We start from the raw sequence: 25,404 nt of genomic DNA on the forward strand, positions 1-25,404 counted from the left end.
CCAGCACAAAATTAACCCAAAAAAAAAAAAAGAGACGCAATCATTTCACTTCATAATCAATCACCATCATTACCTGCCATTCATTCATCCACTCGCTCTACACAATTTTTATTCAAATGATGGTCGATCCATTTACATTTATCGATGGATAGCTAGCTATTCAGTCAGACATGTACAACAAAACTTACATGAAGATGAATTACCATCATTTTTGAGACGATACCTCAGAAAATGATTTTTTTTTTTTTTGTGCATGTATATTTTATTTTTTGAATAAGAAAAAAATTGTGTGAAAAGCTAAATGGAGAGGAAATGACTGTTTATCAGTGCTGGTTTGTGTCTATTATGATAAGAAGTTTAATGAGTGTTGATGAGTAAATTGACCTCATTTCCTTGTGATTGTTGGCTTTTTTGATGAATGGATGGATTTATGTCTGAGTGGAGCAGGGTATGATTAGTCGGATGTATGTATGTCTAGTAATGCTGAGGTGTAATATGATGGACTGGACATGTTAGTTGACGGCCTGAGGAAACTCCATATATTAAGGTCTTCAAAGCCGACATTCTGGACGGCAGAAGCGGTAGAGCTCGTGGACATCCAAAGAACTCTTGGAAGGAAGCTGTCGATAGAGATAGTATTGCACTTGGTATTGGAAATTGGCAGGTAATAACCAGCGACTCCTGTTTGAGGTCATGGATCACAGCTGATCTGTATGTGTAAGTAAGTAAGTAAGTATGTAAGTAAGGTGTAATATTAAGGCACTTACCTTAGGATATAAGCAAGGGTAGATGTTTGGCAGGTGGAAGTGAATATCTTGGATACGAGGAGTTGTTGGAGTAATGGAATAGACCTAGAATATGTTTATTGACAGCAGTATATGTTTACCTAGGGACAGAGTAGAAATACCTTAGGGTAAGGTAGGCATACCTAAAGGTATGAACCCAAAACCAGAATAGTATGGCCTACCTCAAGGGTAGGTAACCAGTAAGTGAAGGAATAGAGTAGCCATATGCCCATATGGGTAGGTATAGATGCAGATATATACATTGGAGTACATCCAATGATGCCTAAGAGTACGATAGGCCTATATATCTATGCCTAACTTGAGTACTCATCACAATCAATCCAAAAATGTCAACTTAATGTCTATAATTCATATTTAAATATTACCAAAAAAAATAATCAAATTTCTAATTTAAAAATCAAATTTAATGTCTACAAATTCTCTCATTCATCCACTCCATACTCATCTAATTTCCATTTCCTCCTACTCCCATACTTCCATCCCACACCATTAACGATAATAACAAATTGCTATTCAATGATGGAAATAAGATTGTTTTTCTACTTTTTTAAAACAAATCTCAAGCCATCAATTGCCATTAAGTGGGCAATTCAATGTTATTTGATATACAGACAAGAACTTAATGATGGAGATTATTGTAAGAGAAATGACGCAAATTTGTTTGATATTCTCAATGTAATGGATGCTTTTTGTATTTGATATGATTTTTATGTTTTGCTATCTTTTAAAGGAAATCTACTATTAGGTAAGTGCTGGTGCTGTGATTTTTCTTCATTAATTTTGTGGGTTTTTTGATTGTTGTTGAGTTATTGATGGAATTCAGGGGGAGGATGACTGTGTATAAAGTAAATTTGAATAGTTTTGAATCGATTCTACATGGTTTTTCATCAATGAAGCCAGACTAAAATGGAAGGTTTCTTAAGCTACCCAGGATATCTTACGGTACACTATCAAGAATATCCTAACCTACCTTATCCGAGGAATCCTACCCTACACGAATAGGAAAGACTATTTTAATGTAACCTACTGGATAGCTGGGATATGATTGAGGGAAACAACCAAGGATAGTCCTGCATACCCGAATAGGGAATAAAAGGACTCGGATAGGGTAGGATGACTCGGGTAGCATAGAAGGCCACTCCACCCTACACTAGGTACCCTTGGGTTATAGTGCAGTGGAGTAGATAAGTACTCTAAAATAGTCTTGCTTATTTGTGTAGGGTAGGATATTCCGGTTAAGATAAGAAACCGATCCCAAAACGAAGAAAGAGAAGCGAAGTGGGTCAACCCCCCTCGTATAATAATTTCATCCAATTTGTATTCTGATATTTGCAAGTATTACACAATGATTTGTTGACGTTCATTCATCTTCGCTGTGGCCTGTTTTATTCTGATTTTTTTCATCTCTTACAGCATTTATATTTGAGATCTCCAAATTATTTCTTTGATAAAACAGAATCCGAAAATCCATGCAAAAAAACCTGTCAAAGTAAATTGACCGTAATGGAAGTGATAACAAAAAGAACACAAAAAAGTGTAAAAATTACGCGAAGATGGTCAATTTTTTGTTGTGGAATGGACGTTTTGGATTATGATTATTGTGGCTCAGAAGGGATGAATATACGGTAGGGAGAAGGGATGGGTTGGAGGAGGGAATGTAGGATAGGAGTAGGATAGGAGTAGGATAGGAGTAGGATAGGAGTAGGATAGGAGTAGGATAGGAGTAGGATAGGAGTAGGATAGGAGTAGGATAGGAGTAGGATAGGAGTAGGATAGGAGTAGGATAGGAGTAGGATAGGAGTAGGATAGGAGTAGAGACGATAGGTGAGGATAAGGCAGTGGAACGTCCAAAAACGCTGACCTTAGATCAACATACGTCATTTCCAAACAGTACAAATGGATCAAAAGTCTAAAAAATCAGCTAAAAATCAACAAAACACAATTTATGTGAATTTTAACAGAACAAATCATCAGAAAGCCAAAAAGAGTCAAAGAGATGCCTCAGGAAATGCTAAATGAGCCCCACTTCCATTCATCATCATCTCACCGTACCAAAAACAACAATTTTTCCTTCTTACCGCTGTCACATTTCATGTCAAACCAAAAGAAGAAAAAAGAAGTAAAAGAACCGACGCAATTTGTGGCAAAGCAATAATATTCTTGAAGGGCATACAGGCATGGCAGGCAGAAGTAGAAATGTTGATTTATGTTTTGATTCCATTTGTGGCTTTTTTTCTTTTCTTTTCCTCCTTTTTGTGCTCCATTCGTCCACTTTTAATTCATCTGTGTGGAAAAAAATGAGAGAAAATTCCATTTTTTAAAGCAATTTGACTTTTGGTTTGGTCCACAACACATAACAAAAGTAGGCAAAAGGACTAATAATGAGAATAAGAGGTTTTTTTGGTACAAAATGAAAAATGACAACGAAGAAGACTTTTTTAAATGAGAGCAGCAGCAAAAAAAAGGGAAAAAAAGGAATTTCAAGTTGGCGGAAGTAAAAAAAAGAAAGGAGGAAATTGAGGATGGCTAATGTGAAATTAATTGCATGGAAATGAGAAGGAATCTATGCATAATTATATTCAATTTTTCAAGTTTTTTTTTGGACAATTTGTTGACCTTTTACTAATTTCGCTGGGCTGTACAGATCAATTGTGATTCATGGAACTGCCTCAGATGCTGGCGGATGTTATCGGAAATTGGCAAGTGGAAGCCAGCGATAGAGCCACTTAGTGTGGATCTTCAACTTACAATCTAAATAAAAACTCAAATTTTTTAATTCAAATTTAATTTATTTCCAGACTTAAAATTTAATTTTTTTTATACAAGCTTAACTTTTCATTAATTGTCCTTTAATCCATGCTTCCATCTAAGCCATTCTTGATGACATCCCATTATTCCGTCCATAATTAATAAAACAACTTCCATTGACTTTCTGTGCCTTTTCAACATTCATCCTCATTTCGATGTCTTCCTTAAGCATTCCTGGATAAATGAACTTTTCATCACATTTTGGACAGTTTGAGTCATCTGATTCCACAAGCTGAATTACAGCACATTCGTGGCAATAGATTGTTTTGCAGCATGGCATTGTGACTGGATTTCTGAAGATGTCTTTACAGATACTGCAATAGAGATTCTGTGGAATTTGATAACTTTCAACTTTTTGGATGTTAATCTGTTGCTGACTTTCTGTCTTGTTCCTTAATGACATTGGAATTCCTGTCATTTTCTTTGATTCCTGACGTGGTGCTTTTGGGGCCTTTGGGTCATATCTGACTGGTTTATTGACTACAAATGTACAGTGACGAACAAAATGTCCAGGAACGTGACATTTACGGCAGACATATCCACGTGGTGGAGCTGAGAATCTACATTGTGGCTGAACTTGGTAAGCTGTATACTCGAATGTACTTTGCATCATCATTGCAAAGATTTTCTCTTCCTCAGTTCCTTTCATGGTCGTTAAATCTTGAAAAACTGGTGCGGATGTCTTGTTAGTCGCAGGTTTGAGTGGTGCAGCTGACTTGACTGTGCTGATTGGTGCGAATGTATTGGTTGTGTTTATTGGTGCTGTTGGAACTTCCTGATTATAATTTTTGATGAATTTCTTTGTTTTTCCGGATGGATTTGCTGCTGGAACTCTCATGACTATTACTGATGTATTTTTGGGTACCAAGTCTGTATCTTCTGTGTATTTGTCGCTGTTTGATAAATTTGAAATCATTAAGTCAACATTTTCACTACGTCCGAGCTTTCTTTGGCTGTAAATCTCCTTCTTGATGTCAGCAACTGAAATGTTAGTTCCAGTAAATAAAATTTGACTGAAACTGTTTTCAGACTTGAACTTGTATCTGATGCAATTCATTCTTGGACGTGATTGATTAATTTTTTGATGTCTTTTAAAGATTTTGATTTGTTGATGCTGAGTTATGAGTAACTGATGATTGATTAGATTGTTGTTGTGTAACTGAAGTTCAGTGACTGTTGAATTGTGTAATTTTTGAATCACTATTTATTGTAAATTAGTTTGTGTATCTCAATGAGATTCTCAGTACTTTGGTACCTGAATATCCGAAAGTTGAGATTGTGAATCTCAGATCCTCTGAGACCTTCTGAGTCAGATCCAACTCTTTAGAAAATTAATCAATTGTAGAAATAAGAATTGAATTTGGGATCATTGGGAAAAATTGACAACATATCAGCGTAACTCTAAGCTCGTGTCAGATTCGTAAAAATTCAGCCTCAGACCAAACTCATGCCGGCATTCTAACTTACTTAGTTATTAGTCCATAAAAATGAATTGTGATCCATGAACTCCCATAGATGTAGCCTGAAGTTTGCTCTATCGCTGGCTTTCAAATGCTAATTTGGAAGTCTCGGTTTGACAAGTTCTGATGACCAGAATCGGGAGGGTCTCGGTATCAGGAAGCTTACTGGTTTAATGCTAATTAGGCATCTTCTTAAGCGTCACTCTTACCTTTACCTACTAATGAGGGCACGCTCCTTAACTATCCATGCTCAGTTAACAATTTCAAATTTAATTCAAGGTCCACATCCAGTGTATTTTTAAAGTATTCATAATAATCCAAAAATAACATACCAAAAAATTTAATTTAATAACCATCGCAACATGAAAAAATCTTCAAAATTAATAAATTGTATCATCATCATCGCAGATTTGTCGACGTTTAGGAATTTCCTAAATTAAAAAATCATTTTCATTCCAATCTCTTATTTTGAGGCGCTCAAATATCATAAGATGTCTGTCGGATGGAAACAAAAAAATTGTCATTTAATTAGAATTTTATACGTTGAATGGAATGGAATTTCAATTACTTTACGTGTTTTTCGAGACGGCATATTTCATATTTATGATAGAAATTGTTCTTAACATTAAATACTGATTTGATGAGCTCTAAATTATGGTAATTGAACGGCTGATTAGTCGTTTGGCTAAAAATGGGTTAATGTGAATTTTTGAGTTTCAGATCAAGGTAAGTTTGATGCTCACGAGGATGCTTAATTAGCATTAAACCAGGAAGCTTCCAAAGTGGCAAGTGGAAGTTAGCGATAGAGTCAACTTCAGGCGTGACCATTGAGAGGTCATAACTCACAATTATGTATTAAAAATAATTAAAAAATTCTGCGTTCTTATTTAGATTGTAAGCCACAGATCCCATTTAATCTGAATATTGTGACACTTTATATTTCCCATTTATTAATGCTTTAATCTTCTGTTCATCATTACAAAATATAAAATTTAAAAAATCGTTAAAATTTTCCAAATATTTTTCAGAAATGTCAAAATAAAATTGAAATTGAATTTTTTCTTTAAAAAATGTTTCAAATTTTTCAGCAATTTTTGAAATATCATGTCCAAAAATAGTCTGAATATATTCCTTAAATTTCTTATAAAGTTCAGACTTAATAGCCCTAATAAAATGATATTCATCACAAATCATCAGCAATTCCTTCAAATCATCATTAGAATTCTTATATTTATTATAAAAATTAATTGTTAAGCTAAAGATTTCGTGATTTTTGGAATCAAGTCCAAATCCAAGTGGCGATGATGTCCAGCATAAATCCTTAAATAAAAGTTCATTAATTGCTGCTTTTTCATACCCAAAAATCTCTTCAACTTCTTTATGGATGAATATAAGCATTTCTATTGATATTACATAATAGTTAGGCTGTCCCATAATTAACACAGCATATGACTTTATATCAATTGAATTTTTAATTCTAGCAAAGACTTCCTTCCATATATTTTGATTATACACCAATTTCAGCCTAAATTGATTGCTATAGAATCTCATTTTATCATCCAAATTGTAATTTTTGTCAATTAAGTCACAAAATTTAAGTAAATTTTTGTCATTTTTCCACATGACTGGCCATAAATGACTATGCTCAAATTTATCAAGTTCCTCATCAGTTATCAAATTAATTCCACTTTTATTGAACCTTTCATGCCAATTAGGACCGAAGCATAACTGTGCCAGAAGTGTAATATCCCAAAGATTCAAGTCAAAGGCTACACGACTACGAATAATTTGATGAAAAACGCTGTCTTGCTGATTTAAGTGCCATAATATTGATGACAGTTCATTGTCTAGCTGGACTATACTTGTGTAGCTTTTAAAGGAATCCAGAGCATCAGTAAAGTTATAAATTGACTTATGATCATCAGTTATAGGCATAAATATATCCACATTAATCCTTTTAACAGCTTTAATGATTAAATCCTTAATTTTTGGACAATAACTCAATTCCTTAAATTTAGCATCAATCTCAACATAAGTAAAGATAAAGCTACTAATTCCTCTAAATTGCTTACTCAAAACCAACTCAAATAGCTTGAATTTTCTTCCAATTTCCTCATCGCTGACTGACTTGTTGTCATCAAAAATAAATTTAATTAAATATTCAGCCACAAAATATTCAGCATAAATCCTGTGCATAAAGTCAATTGAGTTGGATTTTAAATCAACATTAAGGAATCCATAACGTTGAATCACATCTGATGTCCACAAGTGCTGTTCCTTAATCCATTTTGTCATTATGTCCAATTCACTAAGTTTGAATCCAAGTTGTGCTTCATACTCATCTCCAATTAGTAATAAAAGTGAAAATATCGTATAGACTTTCCAGATAGTAAGTTCAACTTTTAAGTCACAATTTTCATTGTGAATTTTGCTGCCAAAATCAGATTTTTGCTTATGAATCATAACCTCAAAAAGTCCATACATGCTTGTTGATGTATAGTCAATTAACTCATCAATGCACAGTCCTGCAATCATATTAATCATGAATATATTTGATGATTGCATGACTGAATATGTCCAAAAAATGTCCATAAATTGTGTCACATATTTTGTCTTATCTTCGATGCTGGTTTTGCCTTTTTGATCGAGGATGTTAAGAACTATACCTTCCAATTCCATTTTTGTGAATGGAACAAAGCGGAATGCAGGAACACAAAAGATATCACTTAATTGCTGACTGTAATGTGGTCTTGTTGAGATCCACAATTCGTTATTGGTCTCGGACTTATTTAAAATGTTCAGCATATCCATGACAATGTCCTTATATTTTGGACATACTTCATCAACTCCATCAAGCATCAAAATGACTTTTCCATTAAGGAACAAATTTTTAAAAATATTTTCCTCAACTTTTGACTCATTATCAACAAATTGACTTAAAATGTCGAGGACCGTGTTGAGATTGAGGTTGTTTGAGTCATGTGCCTTAAAAATGTCACTTTGGTACCTTAAATTTATGAATGAGACCCAAAAATTCACATTTTCACTTTTTAACATTGCTGAATAATATTTTAAAAATGTCGTTTTTCCAGTTCCTGCATGATCAGCAAGGATGAAGACTTTGGAATTTTTGTAATTTTCTCTTATTTCCGTTATGGTCTTTATAGAGCTGTAGTTAAAAGTTTCGCAATAATTAATAGAACTTTTTGGTTCCTTTTTGCTCATTTTGTTGTCATAAAATGTCCTCAAAGTCATGTTGTGGACGACATTCATGTCAGTTCCAATAATTAAGCTTTTATTATGCAACAGCACATCACGTATCCTTTTTGCTGTTAGACATTTAAGTATGTCTGTGTCATGTCCAATAACATCAAAAAATGACGCTTCATGTCCTTGAAAAGTCAATTTTGAATGTAAAATTTTAGCCTTCATTGGCTCAGTTAGGTCATCAAATGTCAATGACTGCTTTGGATCTTCCAACATTTTTAATATTGGCAGTGCTGCATCAAATTCTGACTCAACAACATCCTTACTGTATTTAAAAAGATTTTTAAATATTTTCTGTCTTCTTTTAAGCTGCTTTGGATGCTTAAGGTACATCATTAACATTTGAGGAACTGCCACGATCAACTCGGATGCTTGCTCATTGTCAGCATAACATTTAAAGACATTTGATACAATTCTTTCGTTGTTTTTCAGCTTCCTACACTGAACCATGACTTGATTAATGTATCTTGCCTTTTGGACACTGTCACCAACTGGAAATGGATCAAAATTTCGATTCATAAATGCTGTATAGACAGCATAATGACACAACTCATGAGCTAGGACACCGAATATTTCATACTTTTTATTATCGTCTGTCAAGTCCTTTGCACCAATAAAAATTGTTCCATTTTCATGAATAATTCCTTTACTTGGATAGCTAGCTGTTGGATCCATGTAGTAGGATGTGTCATTGTTCATATCAAAGATGATGTTAAGCTTCTGCGACAATGCTGCAATTTGGAGGATTTTTGAGCAATATTCATTTTTATTGAGAGTTCCAAAAGCTTCGTCGATGAATTTCCAATGATTTTGTGAGAATTGATCATGAATTCCGATCCTGGATTTGATTCTGAGGATGATCAAATGCATTTCTGGATATTCTAATGCATTACTTTTGTTTATGGATCGTAGTTGGATCCGGTGAAATTCTTCCATATTTTCATAAATTTCGTCAAGATCTTCATGACATCCAATACTAATTCCATGCTTGAGGAGCTTGAGAATCTCAAATTTTTTAGACTTTAAAGCATGCGACACTAAAGATTCATTTTTTAAATTATAAAAATGACATAATTTTGGATATTCATTAATTGTCAGTTCTATTGCAGCAAAGTCATTATTATTGACATTTTCGTGTAGATTTAAGCACATGTCAGCAAATTCCTGCATCTCTTTTGATGCATTGCTGTACTCGAAATCTTTTGGAAATGTTGAATTGGCTTTAAAAAGTGCCATAACGATTTTATTTGCATTTTGCTGCTGTGCTGGATTATCATGAGCTTTAGTGTACATATTCCAGGCTTGATCGATAACTGCATCAACATTAAATTCATGTTGGATGAGCTTTTGAACTAAACTTGGATGATTGTTACTAATAGCAAGAGATAGGAGGTTCTGTCCATTGTTGGTACCAATTTCATGAAGCTTTATTCTGCTTTTCTTACTAAATTGCTGTAAAATTCCTAAAAAATAATAAAAATTAGTCAAATTAAGTAAATTAAGGTAGTGGAACCGGCCTGTTTCCCTAAAGTACAACTCAGACCTACAGTCTTGGACGAACTATAAGGTACATCCGAAAACTGAAATCATGTCTGTCTAAAATACAGGAAAGTGCAGCCCTACAGCTCATAGCCAAAACCCATAATTCTTACTTACCAGATTTATTTCCACTAATTGCTGTCGTAAGAAACTCATTGCAGAATGTACAAATTTCACCATTTTTATCCTTATCGATGAAAACTGAATAAGTACAACCATCCATCTTCCAAAATATTTTACTATCACATCCACCGACTGTTGATTGGAAGCAAATCAAAATTGGTTCCTTGAAGGTCAAATTGATTAATTGTTGATTATCATTAAATTTTTCGTCAATATTTTCACTAATTTTTAGTACGATGGCTATTAAATTTGATAAAATGTTGATCTCTGACTTGAACCAGTTTTGTAAAATCAATTCCAGAGCTATAGGCATAGTCGGAACATTTTCAATTTGAAGAGTGAAATTTTTTGGTTGAATTTGTGTAAATTTTGATGCAATTTTTCTTGCAAAGTCGATGCTATCTCTTGGAATGTCAATTTTTATTATATTTAACATGTTAATGCTGAAGAAAAATTTAAAGAATAGTCAAAAATTATATGCAGTATAAAAGTACTAAGTACCTTAAACGATTAATACTAATGCTAAATGAAACAAGCACCAAACACACCGAAATAATAAGAAATACTGAGTTTTAAAATATTTTTAGGGTTATTTTGTATATTAGGGACAATGCTTAAGTACATCGGCCAAAAAGAAGCCCTGCAAACTATGCACAACTCGTTTAATCGATCCAAAATTCGGTACAAAATCGTTTCTCTGACATATTCCCGGATTTTGAATGCATCAACCAAATCCGTGACATCATATTCGATTGAACGTTCAAATCAAGTTAAGTTGCCATTTCCGCTTGTGTCATGATATCATTTTATGAGTAATCAATAGAGTATTTAATTGAAGTATCAATTTGACGATAAATTGATAAATATTTTAATTGTTATTTTGGCTCTGGTTCAATATCAGAAATAAAAGTGTAGAATTTGTGATATTTTACTGTTTTATTGGACACAAAAGGCCAGCTCAGCAATGCTGTCTTGATCACGAGGCTGCCAGGGTTTATTTCATTACTTACTGGAGTCATGCTCAGATTTGGAACCTAGGTTGCTACAAAATGCTTTCCATTTGACTCTATTGTGATCTTTCGCTTGTGAGTCACGCTGATATGTTGACAGTATTTTCACAATGATCACAATCGCAATTTTTATTTCTACAATTGCATAATTTTCTAAAGAATTGGATCTGACTCAGAAGATCTTAGAAGATCTGAGATTCAAAAAGAACAACAAACAAACCTAAACTTTTGGGTATTCAGGTACCAAAATACTGAGAATCTCATTGGGATTACACAAACCAATTTGCAATAAATAGTGACCAAAAATTACACAATTCAACAGTCACTGAACTTCAGTTACACAACAACGATCAAATCAATCATCAGTTACTCATAACTAAGCATCAACAAATCAAAATCTGTAATAGACATCCAAGAAATTAATCAAAAAGTCCAATAATGAATTGCATCAGATACAAGTTCAAGTCTGAAAACAGTTTCAGTCAAATTTTATTTACTGGAACTAACATTTCAGTCGCTGACATTAAGAAGGAGATTTACAGCCAAAGAAAGCTTGGCCGTAGTGAATATGTCGACTTGATGATTTCAAATTTATCAAACAGCGACAAATACACCGAAGATACAGACTTGGTACCTAAAAATACATCTGTAGTAGTCATGAGAGTTCCAGGAGCAAATCCATCTGGAAAAACAAAGAAATTCATCAAAAATTACAATCAGGAAGTTCCAACAGCACCAATCAACACAACCAATACATTTGCAGCAATCAGCACAGTCAAGTCAGCTGCACCAATCAGACCTGCAACAAACAAGACATCCGCACCAGTTTTCCAAGATTTAACGACCATGAAAGGAACTGAGGAAGAGAAAATCTTCGCAATGATGATGCAAAGTACATTCGAGTATACAAATTACCAAACTCAGCCACAATGTAGATTCTCAGCTCCACCACGTGGTTATATCTGCCGTAAATGTCACGTTCCTGGACATTTTGTTCGTCACTGCACATTTGTAGTCACAAAACCAGTCAGATATGATCCTAAAGCCCCAAAAGCACCACGTCAGGAATCAAAGAAAATGACAGGAATTCCAATGTCATTAAGGAACAAGACAGAAAGTCAGCAACAGCAGATTAACATCCAAAAAGTTGAAAGTTATCAAATTCCAAAGAATTTATATTGCAGCCTCTGTAAAGACATTTTCAGGAATCCAGTCACAATGCCATGCTGTAAAACAATCTATTGTCATGAATGTGCTGTAATTCAGCTTGTGGAATCAGACGATTCGAACTGTCCAAAATGTGATGAAAAGTTCATTTATCCAGGAATGCTTAAGGAAGACATCGAAATGAGGATGAATGTTGAAAAGGCACAGAAAGTCAATGGAAGTTGTTTTATCAAATATGGACGAAATAATGGGATGTCATCAAGAATGGCTTAGATGGAAGCATGGATTAAAGGACAATTAATAAAAAGTTAAGCTTGTATAAAAAAATTAAATTTTAAGCCTGGAATAAATTAAATTTGTATTAAAAATAATTAGAAAATTTGAGTTCTTAATTAGATTTTAAGTTGAAATTCCACACTCAATGACTCTATCGCTGGTTTCCACTTGCCAATTTCCGATACCAAGCGTCATCCTATCTCTATCAAGAGCTCTTCGGACGTCCAAGAGCTTTTTTACTGATTCAGAAAGTCAGTTGAAATTTCACAGTAATTGTTGGCAGTTGGGGGGATTGAGTAAGCGACATAGGAGCCTAGATTGCTTCAAAGTGCTTTTCATCTGACTCTATTGCTCTTTTTCCTCATAACGCAAATCATCTCCATATCCAACAGTTCAACGAAGACAAGAAAGAGAGACAAAAAGTTGAAAAAAAAGAAGATTTTTTTATTGTCAATTCAACATTTTTTCTTCTTCTTTTTCTCGTCTTCATCTTCAGCTTTGCAACACCGATTTGACCCAATGAAACTGAGAGTGAAATATCAAATATGATAATTTATTTCTATTTTCAGATATCGTGCGGCCATTCAGTCATTAAGATGTGACTTGACTCGTTTTTTGTGTGAATTTTTTGTTAATTTTTTTGATTATTTTTTTGACAAATTTTTTGTTAATTTTTGGATTTAATTAGTTAAAATTGAGATTTTTAATTGTTGAAGTTTGGAACTATTTGTGGTAAATTGAACAGTGATGTTGTAGATTTATGCTGCATTGTGTGACTTATTACCGACATTTTAGAAGCAATTGAACTCAAAATAATCTAAAAAAAATCAAAATTGAGCCAAAAAATCCAAAATTTGGCTACAAAATTCATCAAATACACAAAAATCCTCTCATATCCAACCACAATCAGCTGTACACAACTCACATCATCTTCAAGCTTAAATCAGCAACAACAACAAAATTATTCCAAGGCCGTTTATCGGCTTAAATGTCAAAATGCTAATAAAAAGTTGCTTTTTTTGTGACAAAACGACTTTGTATCCATGACGTAAAATTATGGAATCTAGCTTTAACAGCCATCAAGATTCAGACATGATTATGGTGAAATAGCAACAAAGAAGCAAATTCTGACAGCATTTCAGTATAGTGACAAGTGGACAATTAAACAGTTAAAAATTAAAGCACAAAATAATTAAATTTAATACCAAAAAATCCAATTAATTGTGAATAAACCACAAAAAATCAGAGACTGTATCTGCTGGATATCCAGCAACAACAATTTCAGAGTCATTAAAATGAACATATAATACAGAAATAAACATAAACTTGATATTATCAAGCTACTGTGCATATTTAAAATAATATTTGTAAATAAATTTAAATCAATAAATTTTTGTGTTATGCTGCATCGCTGCAAACCGAGAAGAATGTGGACTAAAAGGCAGTTGTTGATTAAACTTAGAAAAATTAATTTACTTAAGGTGAGTTTTAGACAAGCTTTAAAGCTTTTTTTGGTCAATTGATTGTGCTCGTGACTGGAAAGCAGAGTTGGAATGACTCCAATTTGGAATCCGAAACTTGTGGGTTCCGCACGTCACTTTTTCGAATAAAGTCTGGACCTTAGAGTCCGATTGATGGTGTCCGACTCCTTGGAGTCTTCCCAAATCTATCGAAAAGCACATGACATTGAAATTTGACACCAGGATGGTGTGGCTCAAACTCAGGAGTCAGATATGGTGAAATTCGGCATCAGGCTAGATCCAGCCTCAAGTTAAAAGCTATAAATTCAAATCTAAAATTAACTCAACGCCTGAATCATGATTATTCGACATATTTGTTCCGTAGGCCTTCCGGTGTATATAAACCTAATTTCTAACTGAATTAAAGACCTTGAAGTCGCTTCAAATGAAAATTTTTGTACGGAATCGAGTTGAGATTTCATGACACACCCTAAACATTTCTTGACACACAGGTTGCCCACCATTACATTGTAAATAGAGCGAATGATCTCTTAAATTGCGGCAAAATGCCTTCTATCAAGAAGCGAGCCAGAAATTTTTTTGTGGGTGGGGTGGGAAGTGGAGTAGGATACTGTACCTGTGTGCCGCGACACACTAATGTGTCGCTGAAAGCTTTGGCAATGTCATGAACAGTATGGTATGTTAGATTTCAATCGCGGCTTACTACCAAAATGAGCCGCGACAGGCAAAAAGTTGCTCACCACTGTTCTATGCCAAGTTGTCTTTGATGCCATTACGTAGCTATCAACTATCTCATATTACTTATGTAAAATTCCATATAAATATACACCGATAACCTTTCAGTCATGTCAATATTTACATAACCTTTACGCTGCCGTAGCTGCATCATTTCAAAATAAAGTGTGATAATTGAACTTCCACGTGTAATAGGAATAGCACTTTTCATTCTTTGATTTTCATTTGACCTTTAAAATGATGAATCTCAATAACTTACTTACTTACTTCCTTGACGCAAGGGGGCCCATTGCCGCATATGGAAAGAATCTCAGTAAAGGAAGTTCCTTTTCCATTAAATCACCTTTAATGACTCTGACATAAATCATATAATCTCCTTTAAACATCCTCAAATCTAATTAAACCAAACATTCTCTAATAAATATTCAATATCATATATTTCAGTCACCACGCTGTGTCATCGAGACATTAATCGTCTTCTTCATCATCTTCTTCTTTACACTTATGGTAATGATTAAAGTCATCGAATACAACAACGAGCCACTGCGCGTTGACCAAAATTTCATTTATTTTGAGCCATTGTCATCATTTTTTCGTACCGAACACAATAAAGACAACATCAAAGTTGATTGGCATGACTATATAGCAATTAATCTTGAAAAGTCACGTACGGGTCCCGGTGAGAATGGTAAAGGAATTGACAGTGTGCCTGAGGATGAAGAGGAACTGAATCAGCGTTTATTTGATGAAAATGGATATTATGGATTAATATCTGATAAGATTTCAGTCAATCGAAGTGTTGCGGATTTAAGGCATAAGGATTGTTGGAAGTTGAGATATTTAAAGGAATTGCCAACAGTCAGTGTTGTCATTCCATTTTATAATGAACATTTAAGTACTTTATTGCGGACAATTCATTCAGTCGTCAACAGAAGTCCACCGGAACTGCTTAAAGAAGTCATTTTAGTCAATGACCGGTCAACCAAAGAATTTTTATACGATGACCTTAAGGCTTACTTAGCATCAAACTTCCCAAAAAATCTCGTCAAGCTTTTCGAACTTCCAGCACGGTCCGGACTTATTGCCGCTAGATTAACTGGTGCACGTGCAGCTATCGGCGATGTTTTAATCTTCCTTGACTCCCACACCGAACCAAATACAAATTGGCTACCGCCATTACTCGAACCAATAGCTGTTAACTATCGTGTATGCACATGTCCATTTATAGATGTGATTGAATTTAAGACATTCGAATATGTGATACAGGATGAAGGATCCCGTGGGGTATTCGATTGGCATTTAAACTATCGAAAATTGGAATTACAGCCTGGATTTCAGCATCGACCGACCGATCTCTTTCCATCGCCGGTTATGGCTGGTGGACTTTTTGCCATTTCAGCAAAATTCTTTTGGGAACTTGGCGGTTATGATAACAAATTGGATATATGGGGTGGTGAGCAGTATGAATTGAGCTTTAAAATTTGGCTATGCGGTGGTGAGATGTACGATGTGCCGTGCTCGAGAGTCGGGCATGTTTATAGAGGATCGATGCCGTTTGAGGACGATAGAAAAGGAACTGACTTTTTATCAATGTGAGTATTTTGGGATTATGGGAATTGGAAATTGGGGATGACATAAAGGAGATAAAGGCATGAATTGTGGATTTAATGGGGATGTGATTTGAATTGTTTTGTGATGTATGTCATGTGATTGTGCTGTGGATGATGTTTGAAGTAGTAGGAAGGTACGGTATGGTGTAGACAGGCCACTGAAGCAGTCTAATGACACACGTGCACATGACTTACTAGGATAGTCTTTGGGGGCTACTTTAGAGTAGTGATGGACAACCTGTGTGCTGTGGCACATTAGTATGGTTGCTACAAAGGTGTTAATGCAGTTGTAAGCAATTTATGTGCCGTGATACACTTGTATGGTTGCTATAAAAGTGTTAATACAGTTGTGGGCAACCTATGTGCCACGACACATGAGTATGCTTGTCACAAAGGTGTTAATACAGTTGTAGGCAATCTTTGTAACATGACACACAAGTATGCTTGATACAAAGGTGTTAATACAGTTGTGGGCAACCTGTTTGCCACGGTAAATGAGTATGCTTGCTACAACGGTGTTAATACAGTTGTGGGCAACCTGTGTGGCACGTCACATAATTATGCTTGTTACAAAGTTGTTAATACAGTTGTGGGCAACCTGTGTGCCACGGCACATGAGTATGGTTGCTATAAAAGTGTTAATAAAGTTGTGGACAACGTGTGTGCCATGATACACAAGTTGTCAGGTGGTGAGCAACGTATGTGCCACATCACACAAGTATGCTTGTCACAAAAGGGTCCAATGACTCAAAAAAGGTTGCCCACCACTGCCTTACCCCTCCCCAACTTAATATCCAATCTAATAATCACTCCATTTAATTTCCACAGAAACTACAAACGCGTAGCCGAAGTATGGATGGACGAATACAAAGAATATGTCTACATGCGTAATCCAGAACGTTATAAAAATGTCGATCATGGTGACATCTCATACCAACAATCAATTCGAAAGAAACTTCAATGTAAACCATTTTCATATTTTATCAATACAGTTGCACCAGACATGCTTGAATACTTTCCATTCATTGACTATCCAGCATTTGCATCCGGTGCTATACAAAGTTTATATGAACCTGAAATTTGTATTGATACATATGCAAAGGATACGGGAAATGAATTAGGTTTATATCCATGTGCAGCAGATCTCGAAAATCCACATGATACACAATTTTTTACATTAAGGCACTTCCGTGATATTGAAATAAAAAATACAATGTTTTGTCTTGATAAGAATGAAAAAGGGATGCTTTTAACAAACATTTGTCATCATCATCAGGGTAATCAATATTTTCGTTATGACATGGATACACAACAAATTCGCTTTGGTGGTGATATTAATGATGAATGTCTGGATATGGATATTGAAAAGACTGAAAATGATGCAATTTTTTTGTCAAAATGTGATGAAAATTCATTGACACAAAAATGGAAATTTGGTATGATGAATGAGACGGCGTTGAGGACATGGACGGTTAGTGGATTTGATATTTATGATCCGTATGAGTATAGGATTATGAGGCAGAATGGACTGTAGATTTGTTAAAATTGTGAATAATTGAGGGTTCGGACGAAACTGCAGATCTGCAGGTCAACCAGTTCAATCAACCCAGTCACTTAGTCAAGTTGCAAATCATCCAGTCAAGTACCCAACCATCAAGTCAAGTAGCCAATCACTAAGTCAAGTAGCCAACCAACCAGTCAAGTAGTCAACCATCAAGTCAAGTAGCCAACCACTCATTCAAGTAGCCAACCATCAAGTCAAGTAGCCAACCACTAAGTCAAGTAGTCAGCCACTAAGTCAAGTAGCCAACCATCTAGTCAAGTAGCAAATCATTTAGTCAAGTAGCCAACTACAAAGTCAAGTAAACAACAATCCAGTCAAGTAGTAAGTCAAGTCACCCAGTCAAGTAATCAGACAAGTCACCCAGTCAAGTAGCTAGAATAGAAAACTGCAGACCTGTACATCATGTCCGAACCCTTCCCAAATACTCATTTTATAGTCAATAAAATTGTCAATTTAAACCAAATTAAAATGCGGAACTTAATTCAATTAAAATTCACAAAAAAGTCATATCATGACAATCAATTTGATTCCGATTGACCCTATCAATTTTAATCAAATATTCTACAATAAAAAACAACTTTTAAACTTCCAATTTTATTTAGTTTTCAGATTCTTTAAAAAGTTTTATTGATTCTTCTTTTCCAGACTATTTGTGTTCATCATCAAGTTTAACTTATCTTCTAAATTTACCTTTTTTGGAGCATTTATTACGGAAAATTGAGTTTGATGTTTCATTTTTTTGGGTTTGCTGGCTAATTGATTTATTGGCTGGGTGACTTGTTACTCGACTAGGTGGTTGGTTACTTGACTTGTTTGTTGGCTACTTGACTGGATAGTTTGCTACTTGACTAAATCATTGGCCACTTGACTGAGTGGTTTGCTACTTGACTGGATGGTTAGACTACTTGACTGGATGGTTGGACTCCTTGACTGGATAGTTTGCAACTTGACTATATGATTGGCTACTTGATTAGATGATTGGCTACTTGACTAGTTGAATGAGTGGTTGACTACTTGACTAATTGGTTGGTTACTTGCATGGATGATTGGTTACTTGACTGAGTTGGCTACTTGACTAAATTGGCTACTCGACTAAGTTGGCTACTTGACTTGATGGTTGGCTATTTGACTGGATAGTTTTCTACTTGACTAGATGATTGATTACTTGACTAGATGATTGAATACCTGACTTATTGTTTGGTTACTTGACTAAGTGCGTTCAAGTCCCTCAACAGCCCATAAACTTCCAAACCACCTTTATTCACTCATTCTTCTTCATTTCCTCAAAAAGAGCAAAAAAGAAGTGAAAAAAAAACTTTTCAACTATTTTTCAATTCGTTTCGTTTAAATAAATCAATAAAGTGAAAATGTGTAGAGCACAAGAGAAAAAAAAAAGTTCAAAAAAGTTTCAGATTGCAGCACACACACTCAATTGGAGATAACGATCGTAAAAAAAAAAACCTTTTCATTATTTTTTGACTTTTACAACTTTTTTTTTTGTTTTTGTTCTATTCTTCGTAAATTTAACCCTTCTCATCATACATTAGACATTCTTTTCAGAAATTGAGGATAGAAGTGGGGGATCAATAAACTTTTTATTTTTAGTTCCATTGTGGAATGAATTGGATTTTTTTTTTCCATAGTTCTATTTTGAATATTTTATGACTCGGCATTGACTATTATGATTGTTTTGTTTGGTTTTGTAATATCTCTAATTGAGAATCCTCAATTTTGAATTATTAATTTGATTTTTTTGAAGGTTGATTGAAGGGTGAGGAGATGTTCACAGGAAGGTGGGGGGATGAGGGTGGTTTGATGGACAAATAACCCATTTTTTGGACAAATTTTCGATTATTTTTCATGAGTTTTTTGAGAGAAATGTTCAAATCTACAAAGCAAGTCCTTTACTCCCTTAGAACTGGCTTCGCTCTCATTCTCGGTCTGAGACTCTAGCTCAGATTCAGACTCTGACTCGGAATCAGAATCGAAATCGAAATCAGAATCAGAATCGGACTCAAAGTTGGACTCGAACTCGGACTAGAACTCAGACTCAAACTCAGACTCGGAATCGAAATCGGAATCGGACTTAGACTCGGACTCGGACTAGGATACGGACTCAAACTTGAACTCGGATTCGAACTGACTCAGACTCAGATTCAGACTCAGATTCAGACTCGGACTCGGACTCAGACTTGAACTGACTCAGTCTTGATCTCGGTCAATGTAAAACAATGAGTTCCATAGAGAAGAAGATAGATGAGAAGAGGATTAACCCTCTAATGAGAAGCTTCTTCAATCAGCAGGTCAACAGGGCATCAATAAAGATGCACAGATGAGGAAGCACGGCTGGATAGAATATACACTTCGAAGGAAGAATGGCAGAGATAATGCCAATGCTGAGATAGAATCACAAGTCTGTTGCACTCTTGAGTCTTTTGATGGAATCTGTAAGGACAATGGCGGTCAAGAGCTCCAAAAGATTCAAGACGCATAATAGTAATGAAAGAAGTCAGCTCAACGTGTAGATAGAGACTTTGTGACAAACTAGGTGACAGAGTCAGCAACCAGCAACAGAATCAAGTAGAAAGCTTTGAATTGTAACCTAATCCACTCATAAGAACACAAATTACAGCACTTAAGCAAACAAAGCTGAACTAACCAATTCAACCAACCTAATATTGACCATCCAAATCCCCCACAAAATTCCAAATTCAATAATAATCCATTCCAATCTTCTCTCAATAAATATTTTAACCCCATTTCACGAAACCACAAAAGCATCGTCCAAAATCAACAATGAAAGCTGCTCTTCATGCACATAAAAATTATTCATTCATTTCCACTTCAAAAATTGAGATGCTTTCTGCTTATTCTGCAATTTATAGTCTTCTTCTTCACTTCCATTCTTTTTTTTCCCATAAATGAGTCCCAAGAAATTCATTTTTCAAGTTCATCACCTTCTTCTTTTTGTGTGTGCTGTACATCTGAAGTCAATGTCTGTAAAAACTTTTACCTCCATCTTCTTCTTCTTACCTTTTTCTCTCGCCTTGCCATGCCTTGCCTTGTTGTTTATGTTGGAAAATGAAAAGGCGTGAAATTTAATCCACAAAAAAAAATTTTTGTGCTTCTTTGTTGGATGTGCTTTACGATAAATGAAGAAGTTAAAATGATGGAAAATTGAGTTCTTAAAAATATATAGTAAGGATAATCACCTTTAGGTTATTTATCAAGCATCATATTGATTGAAAGGTTGTAGCTGATGGAATGGGGTGATTGTGAATGAGACGTGAGAAAATGTTGTTTTAAGGCTGCTGCTGCTGTGGGTGCGAAAGGTGTTACTGTCGAAAATTGTGGAAAATTAAGATGTTTTTTGTGAAGAAATTTGTGGAATTTTTTTGGGTAAGGATTTAAGATACTGGTAATTTGGAAGCGGTAGCAAGCGTTAGAGCCAATTTAAAGCGCCGAATTCGGAAGGTCATGGATCACACTTGACCTGTACGGCCAGTGAAGTAAGTAAGTAAGTAAGTAAGTAAGTAAGTAAGTAAGTAAGTAATACTGGATTGAAATCCAAATTTCTCTTTACTTACTTTCTTATTGGAACCATGACTACGAACTTGGAGCCTGGGTTGGTACCAAAGGCCTTCCACCTGACTCTATGGCTGGCCACATCATGAAGCTTGTACAAATTCTCTGTTTTAACATCTTAGTGACATTCCTGCATTAATATTCAGCGGCATATTGCTTGTTGAACACCAGGGCATCTTATTCCTTGTCGATTCCTCAGATTTCAATCAAAAGCTGTGGAACAAGATTGTATATCCATCCCAGTTAAGACACTTTCTGTAGTGTATTTAGTTTTAGGAGCGTCTGACCTGTCCAGTCATACCTTTGCTTGAGAACTTACAGATTAATGTCATCCTGACTACCAGGATGCTGATGTATGCAGTAAAACTTGGTTGGCCGTCAAAAGACCACCAGGATCACCAGTCCACCAGATTCTATAGCAGCGTAACACAAAAACCCTCAATTTTTGGTGTATCTCTGTAGTTCCTCCTTATTTACCCCAAAAATTCCCTTTAAATCACCAAACTTACTTCATTTCCAATGCAATTTAAATTCCTTCATACCCAAAAAAAAACTTAATTTGTTTATCTTTGAAAAAACATTTCCATTCCATTCTATATCCAAAAACTATTTTCATACTAGAGTCTCATACTATTCATTCAATTAGTCATGACAAAACTTTCTCATACACAATGTGCAACAGCATGTTCTCATCTATTTCCATTCCTTTGTCATGCATACAAAACTGTAGAGATATTGTTTGTACAGACATGGATAAAAAATAAGGATAAATTTTGTGTTTTTTTTTTTTTGTGTTTTGTGAACTAGATTTTCATTTTGGATTTGTGGCAGCATGCTTGCTTATTTTGATCTTTATTTTGTGGGATAGTAATGTGAATGGTTAGATGGAGATGATGACTTGGTCCTAAGGGACTGTTCATTTGTTATGTAATGCTATAAATCTGACATTTTGACAGAAACTCCCTATGGATGTAAAGAAGGAAGCTGGTTGAAGAATAGCATGATCTAATCTCTTCCTTTTTCCCACTCCTAATTCAAGTCTCAGTCCGCGATGGAGCCTTTCAGCTCTTCAAGGGCAATTTTAATAAATCGAAGGATTATTTCCAAAAAAGTGAGGAGTTTTGTCATACATCCACTGACTCTATTGAATATAGACCTGAGTAGCATCTCTTCCTCCCTAAATACGACTCTGGGTAGCACCCTTTCCCTACTTCGGTACTTAATCCGAAATGGGGACGATTCTCAGCCCTACAGTTGCACTCTCAACGAATTGAAGAACTTGAACGTAAAAAACTCAAATATTCTCTGAATACTCCCATGTGTAGCTTGCATCCTTCCTGCAAACTGACCCTACGTAGCTCCTCTTACCCTCTTGAGTCACATTCTGGCATGGAGACGTCCCTCAACTCTTTCAACGAATTGAAATATTCATTCCAAAGATGTGGATATTTAGAACGCTAAACATATCTTTTTCCCCTAGATATGCCCTTAAGTAGTACCTCCGCGCCCTATTCGAGTCTCAGTTTGGCTTGAAAACGTCCTGAGGCTTTTCATCTTCCCTTTTTTTTGATGAAATTGATGATCTATTTCCATTTGACCATCAAACCACATCCCACCCTCAATACACCCCTTTGAAGCACCTTTCCCCTCCTCTTGTGTAGCTTACAACGCTGCCATATCCCCTTGCGTAGCACAACTCACTACCTCACCCACCAACCTGCATATCACCCTTCCTAAGCATTCATAAGCATTCCTAAGCATTCCTAATCATTCCGCAAATTCCAAAAATTCCCCCTATATTAACAAACCCTAAAAGCAATCATGGAAGTTCATTCAGTTCACTCAATTCATTCAGTTCATTCTATGTCCACATTCCAGCACATACAGCAACATTATAACAGAAAAATGATTAAGTACAATTAAGAGAGACGACCCTCTGGTCTACTAATTATTTCATAATTATCATAGAAAATTTATTCCTTCCATTCATGCTGTCTTTTTGCTACATTTTCATCTTTCCCGTACCTCATTCACTGCTCTCGGTCACACAAACTTCTCTTTTGTTTCATGAATTTTATTTCATTTTCATGCGATTAATTGCCACTTACCCTCACACCATGTGCTTATCCTTTTTTTTATATTTTCTGTATCCTTCCTTCTCACTTTATTGTATGTGCTTATTTGTATCATGCAGCTTGCCATAATTTAAGCAACATGTTGTCAACATTTTTATGATAAAAAAAAATATGAGAAGCTTTTGTTGTTGTTGTATTAAGCATTAAGCAGTTTATTATGTCTGTTTCATTTTTTTTTTTTTGGAGATAGATAAACATTTGTAGTTTCTCATACTGCTGGCTGTGAAACATTATGTGGACACAAACACACAGCAGCATATAAAATGGAAACGGATGCAAAAAATTGGTGAGAGATTAGACTCAATGAGAGATTAAGTGAGGTAGGAAATCAATGGTAATTTGAGGGTTGGATGGCTGTTTGTGGGGGGTTAAGGGTGAATTTTGGGGGTTGGGTAGTCAGAAAAATGAATTTGGGGTGTGGAGATTGACATGTATTTGAGTTAATTTGTGGATGGAATATTCTAGAATTGGACAAATTGGTTAATCGATCCAAAATCCAGCAACATGGAGGCTGGACTCTGATTTAGAGGTGGATTTAGATTAAATCTTGCAACATGTCAGGGGATATGGCAATCTGGGGGGTAGGGGGATTTCTTAAATGCTGGATTTTCTCTACCTAGACCGATGTGACTCTGACGTTATACCGGATTCAGTGTAAATATAGCACCAAATAAGAGTCACTGTGAGCTGTAAAGAGTTGATTTATATTCGACAGCATGTCAGTGGTCATGTCGACTTGGGGAATTGGGAGGATTCAGTTTGAATCAACTTCAAAGACCTGTGTGTCTTTGACATGGACCGACCTTCGAGATGAGTGAGATTTAACCTAAAAGCGATGTATCTTTGACATTGGGTGATCTTGTGGGTATGTGAGAGTCGGTTCAAATCGACCCCTTCTTTAGGGTGCCGTGTCTTTAACATTGTGTCATATTTAATTCCAATCTGTCATCAAGTCAGAGTCACACTGCCCTAATGCCGAATTTCGGATCAATTACCCGATTTGACCTATTCACGATTCATCCTCAGATTCATATATCTGTAGAAAAAAAAAAATAAAACTTTCAGTCATACAAGACAACAAAAGACTCCTGGACTCATTCATTTCCATAAAACAATCACAATTCAGCTCTAAATAGTAACAACAAAAATTCGCAAAATGTCCTGAAAACATTTTAATTAAACTGCATAAAAACCATTTACAATTGCACGTTGTCTTGTTTGTCTGAATCTCATTTTGTGTGTATATCTTTTGTGTGACTGCAATTCGTATGGATATGACAACAATAGTACTATTCAGTACTCGGATGTTACAAGTTGTTACTTCTCGGTTGAAATTGAGTCTGAATTTGTTGTTTTTTTTTCATACTAATTAAAAGCAACTCTTTATGAATGTTGTGATTGACGTAAGAGTTAGCTAAGTAGATGCATGTCGTGTTTGGTTAGTGGATGCAGCTGAATTGTGGGTTGGGGGAGGGGATGGTAAGGGGGAGGGTTAGCTCATGTGTCCACAATCTGATATCGTTGATTTAATTCATGAATTTGAACCCTGAAGACAAATGTGAGGAGTTGACCCCATGTAGCCCTAATTCAATATCACTAACTAGATTCATGAATTTAAATCTTGATGATAAAGAGGAGGGGTCGACCCCATGCACCCCTAATCTACTCTAACTAATCTACTCTATGACTTTAAACTTAACATAATTTTCCCATAAAAAATCCACCACAAAATCACACAATTTTCCATCCAATTTTCACAATTTAACAGAACCAGCAGCATCAGCAGCACAGCATAAACTACAAAAAGATACAGTCACTTGAGGCTACAAAAAAGGTTG

General features: G+C 35.3%; 4 protein-coding genes across 4 annotated transcripts; 2 read left to right on the forward strand and 2 right to left on the reverse strand.

Annotated features, from left to right (window-relative positions):
• Positions 1 to 3,672: 3,672 nt before the first annotated feature.
• On the reverse strand, positions 3,673 to 4,671 carry LOC139100386 (E3 ubiquitin-protein ligase RBBP6-like). Its single transcript, XM_070653001.1, has one exon. It carries the CDS (start codon positions 4,669 to 4,671, stop codon positions 3,673 to 3,675), a length of 999 nt encoding a protein of 332 aa, XP_070509102.1.
• A 1,315-nt stretch (positions 4,672 to 5,986) lies between these two features.
• Positions 5,987 to 10,552, reverse strand: LOC139100387 (uncharacterized). Its single transcript, XM_070653002.1, has 3 exons — positions 10,505 to 10,552; positions 9,998 to 10,446; positions 5,987 to 9,804 (listed from the first exon to the last, which is right to left on the reverse strand). Exons 2-3 carry the CDS (start codon positions 10,437 to 10,439, stop codon positions 5,987 to 5,989), a joined length of 4,260 nt encoding a protein of 1,419 aa, XP_070509103.1. The 5' UTR covers positions 10,440 to 10,446; positions 10,505 to 10,552.
• An 899-nt stretch (positions 10,553 to 11,451) lies between these two features.
• LOC139100388 (E3 ubiquitin-protein ligase RBBP6-like) lies at positions 11,452 to 12,453 on the forward strand. The gene has a single exon (XM_070653004.1). It carries the CDS (start codon positions 11,452 to 11,454, stop codon positions 12,451 to 12,453), a length of 1,002 nt encoding a protein of 333 aa, XP_070509105.1.
• A 588-nt stretch (positions 12,454 to 13,041) lies between these two features.
• LOC139100057 (N-acetylgalactosaminyltransferase 6-like) lies at positions 13,042 to 18,315 on the forward strand. The gene is made up of 3 exons (XM_070652653.1): positions 13,042 to 13,937; positions 15,117 to 16,264; positions 17,111 to 18,315. The coding sequence occupies exons 1-3, from the start codon at positions 13,857 to 13,859 to the stop codon at positions 17,814 to 17,816; spliced, it is 1,935 nt and encodes a 644-aa protein (XP_070508754.1). The 5' UTR covers positions 13,042 to 13,856; the 3' UTR covers positions 17,817 to 18,315.
• The last annotated feature ends 7,089 nt before the right edge of the window (positions 18,316 to 25,404 follow it).

Source organism: Chironomus tepperi, unplaced genomic scaffold (assembly GCF_022539635.2).
Source record: "Chironomus tepperi strain 1889 unplaced genomic scaffold, CSIRO-AGI_Ctep_v1 contig_58, whole genome shotgun sequence".
Classification (NCBI taxonomy): domain Eukaryota; kingdom Metazoa; phylum Arthropoda; class Insecta; order Diptera; family Chironomidae; genus Chironomus; species Chironomus tepperi.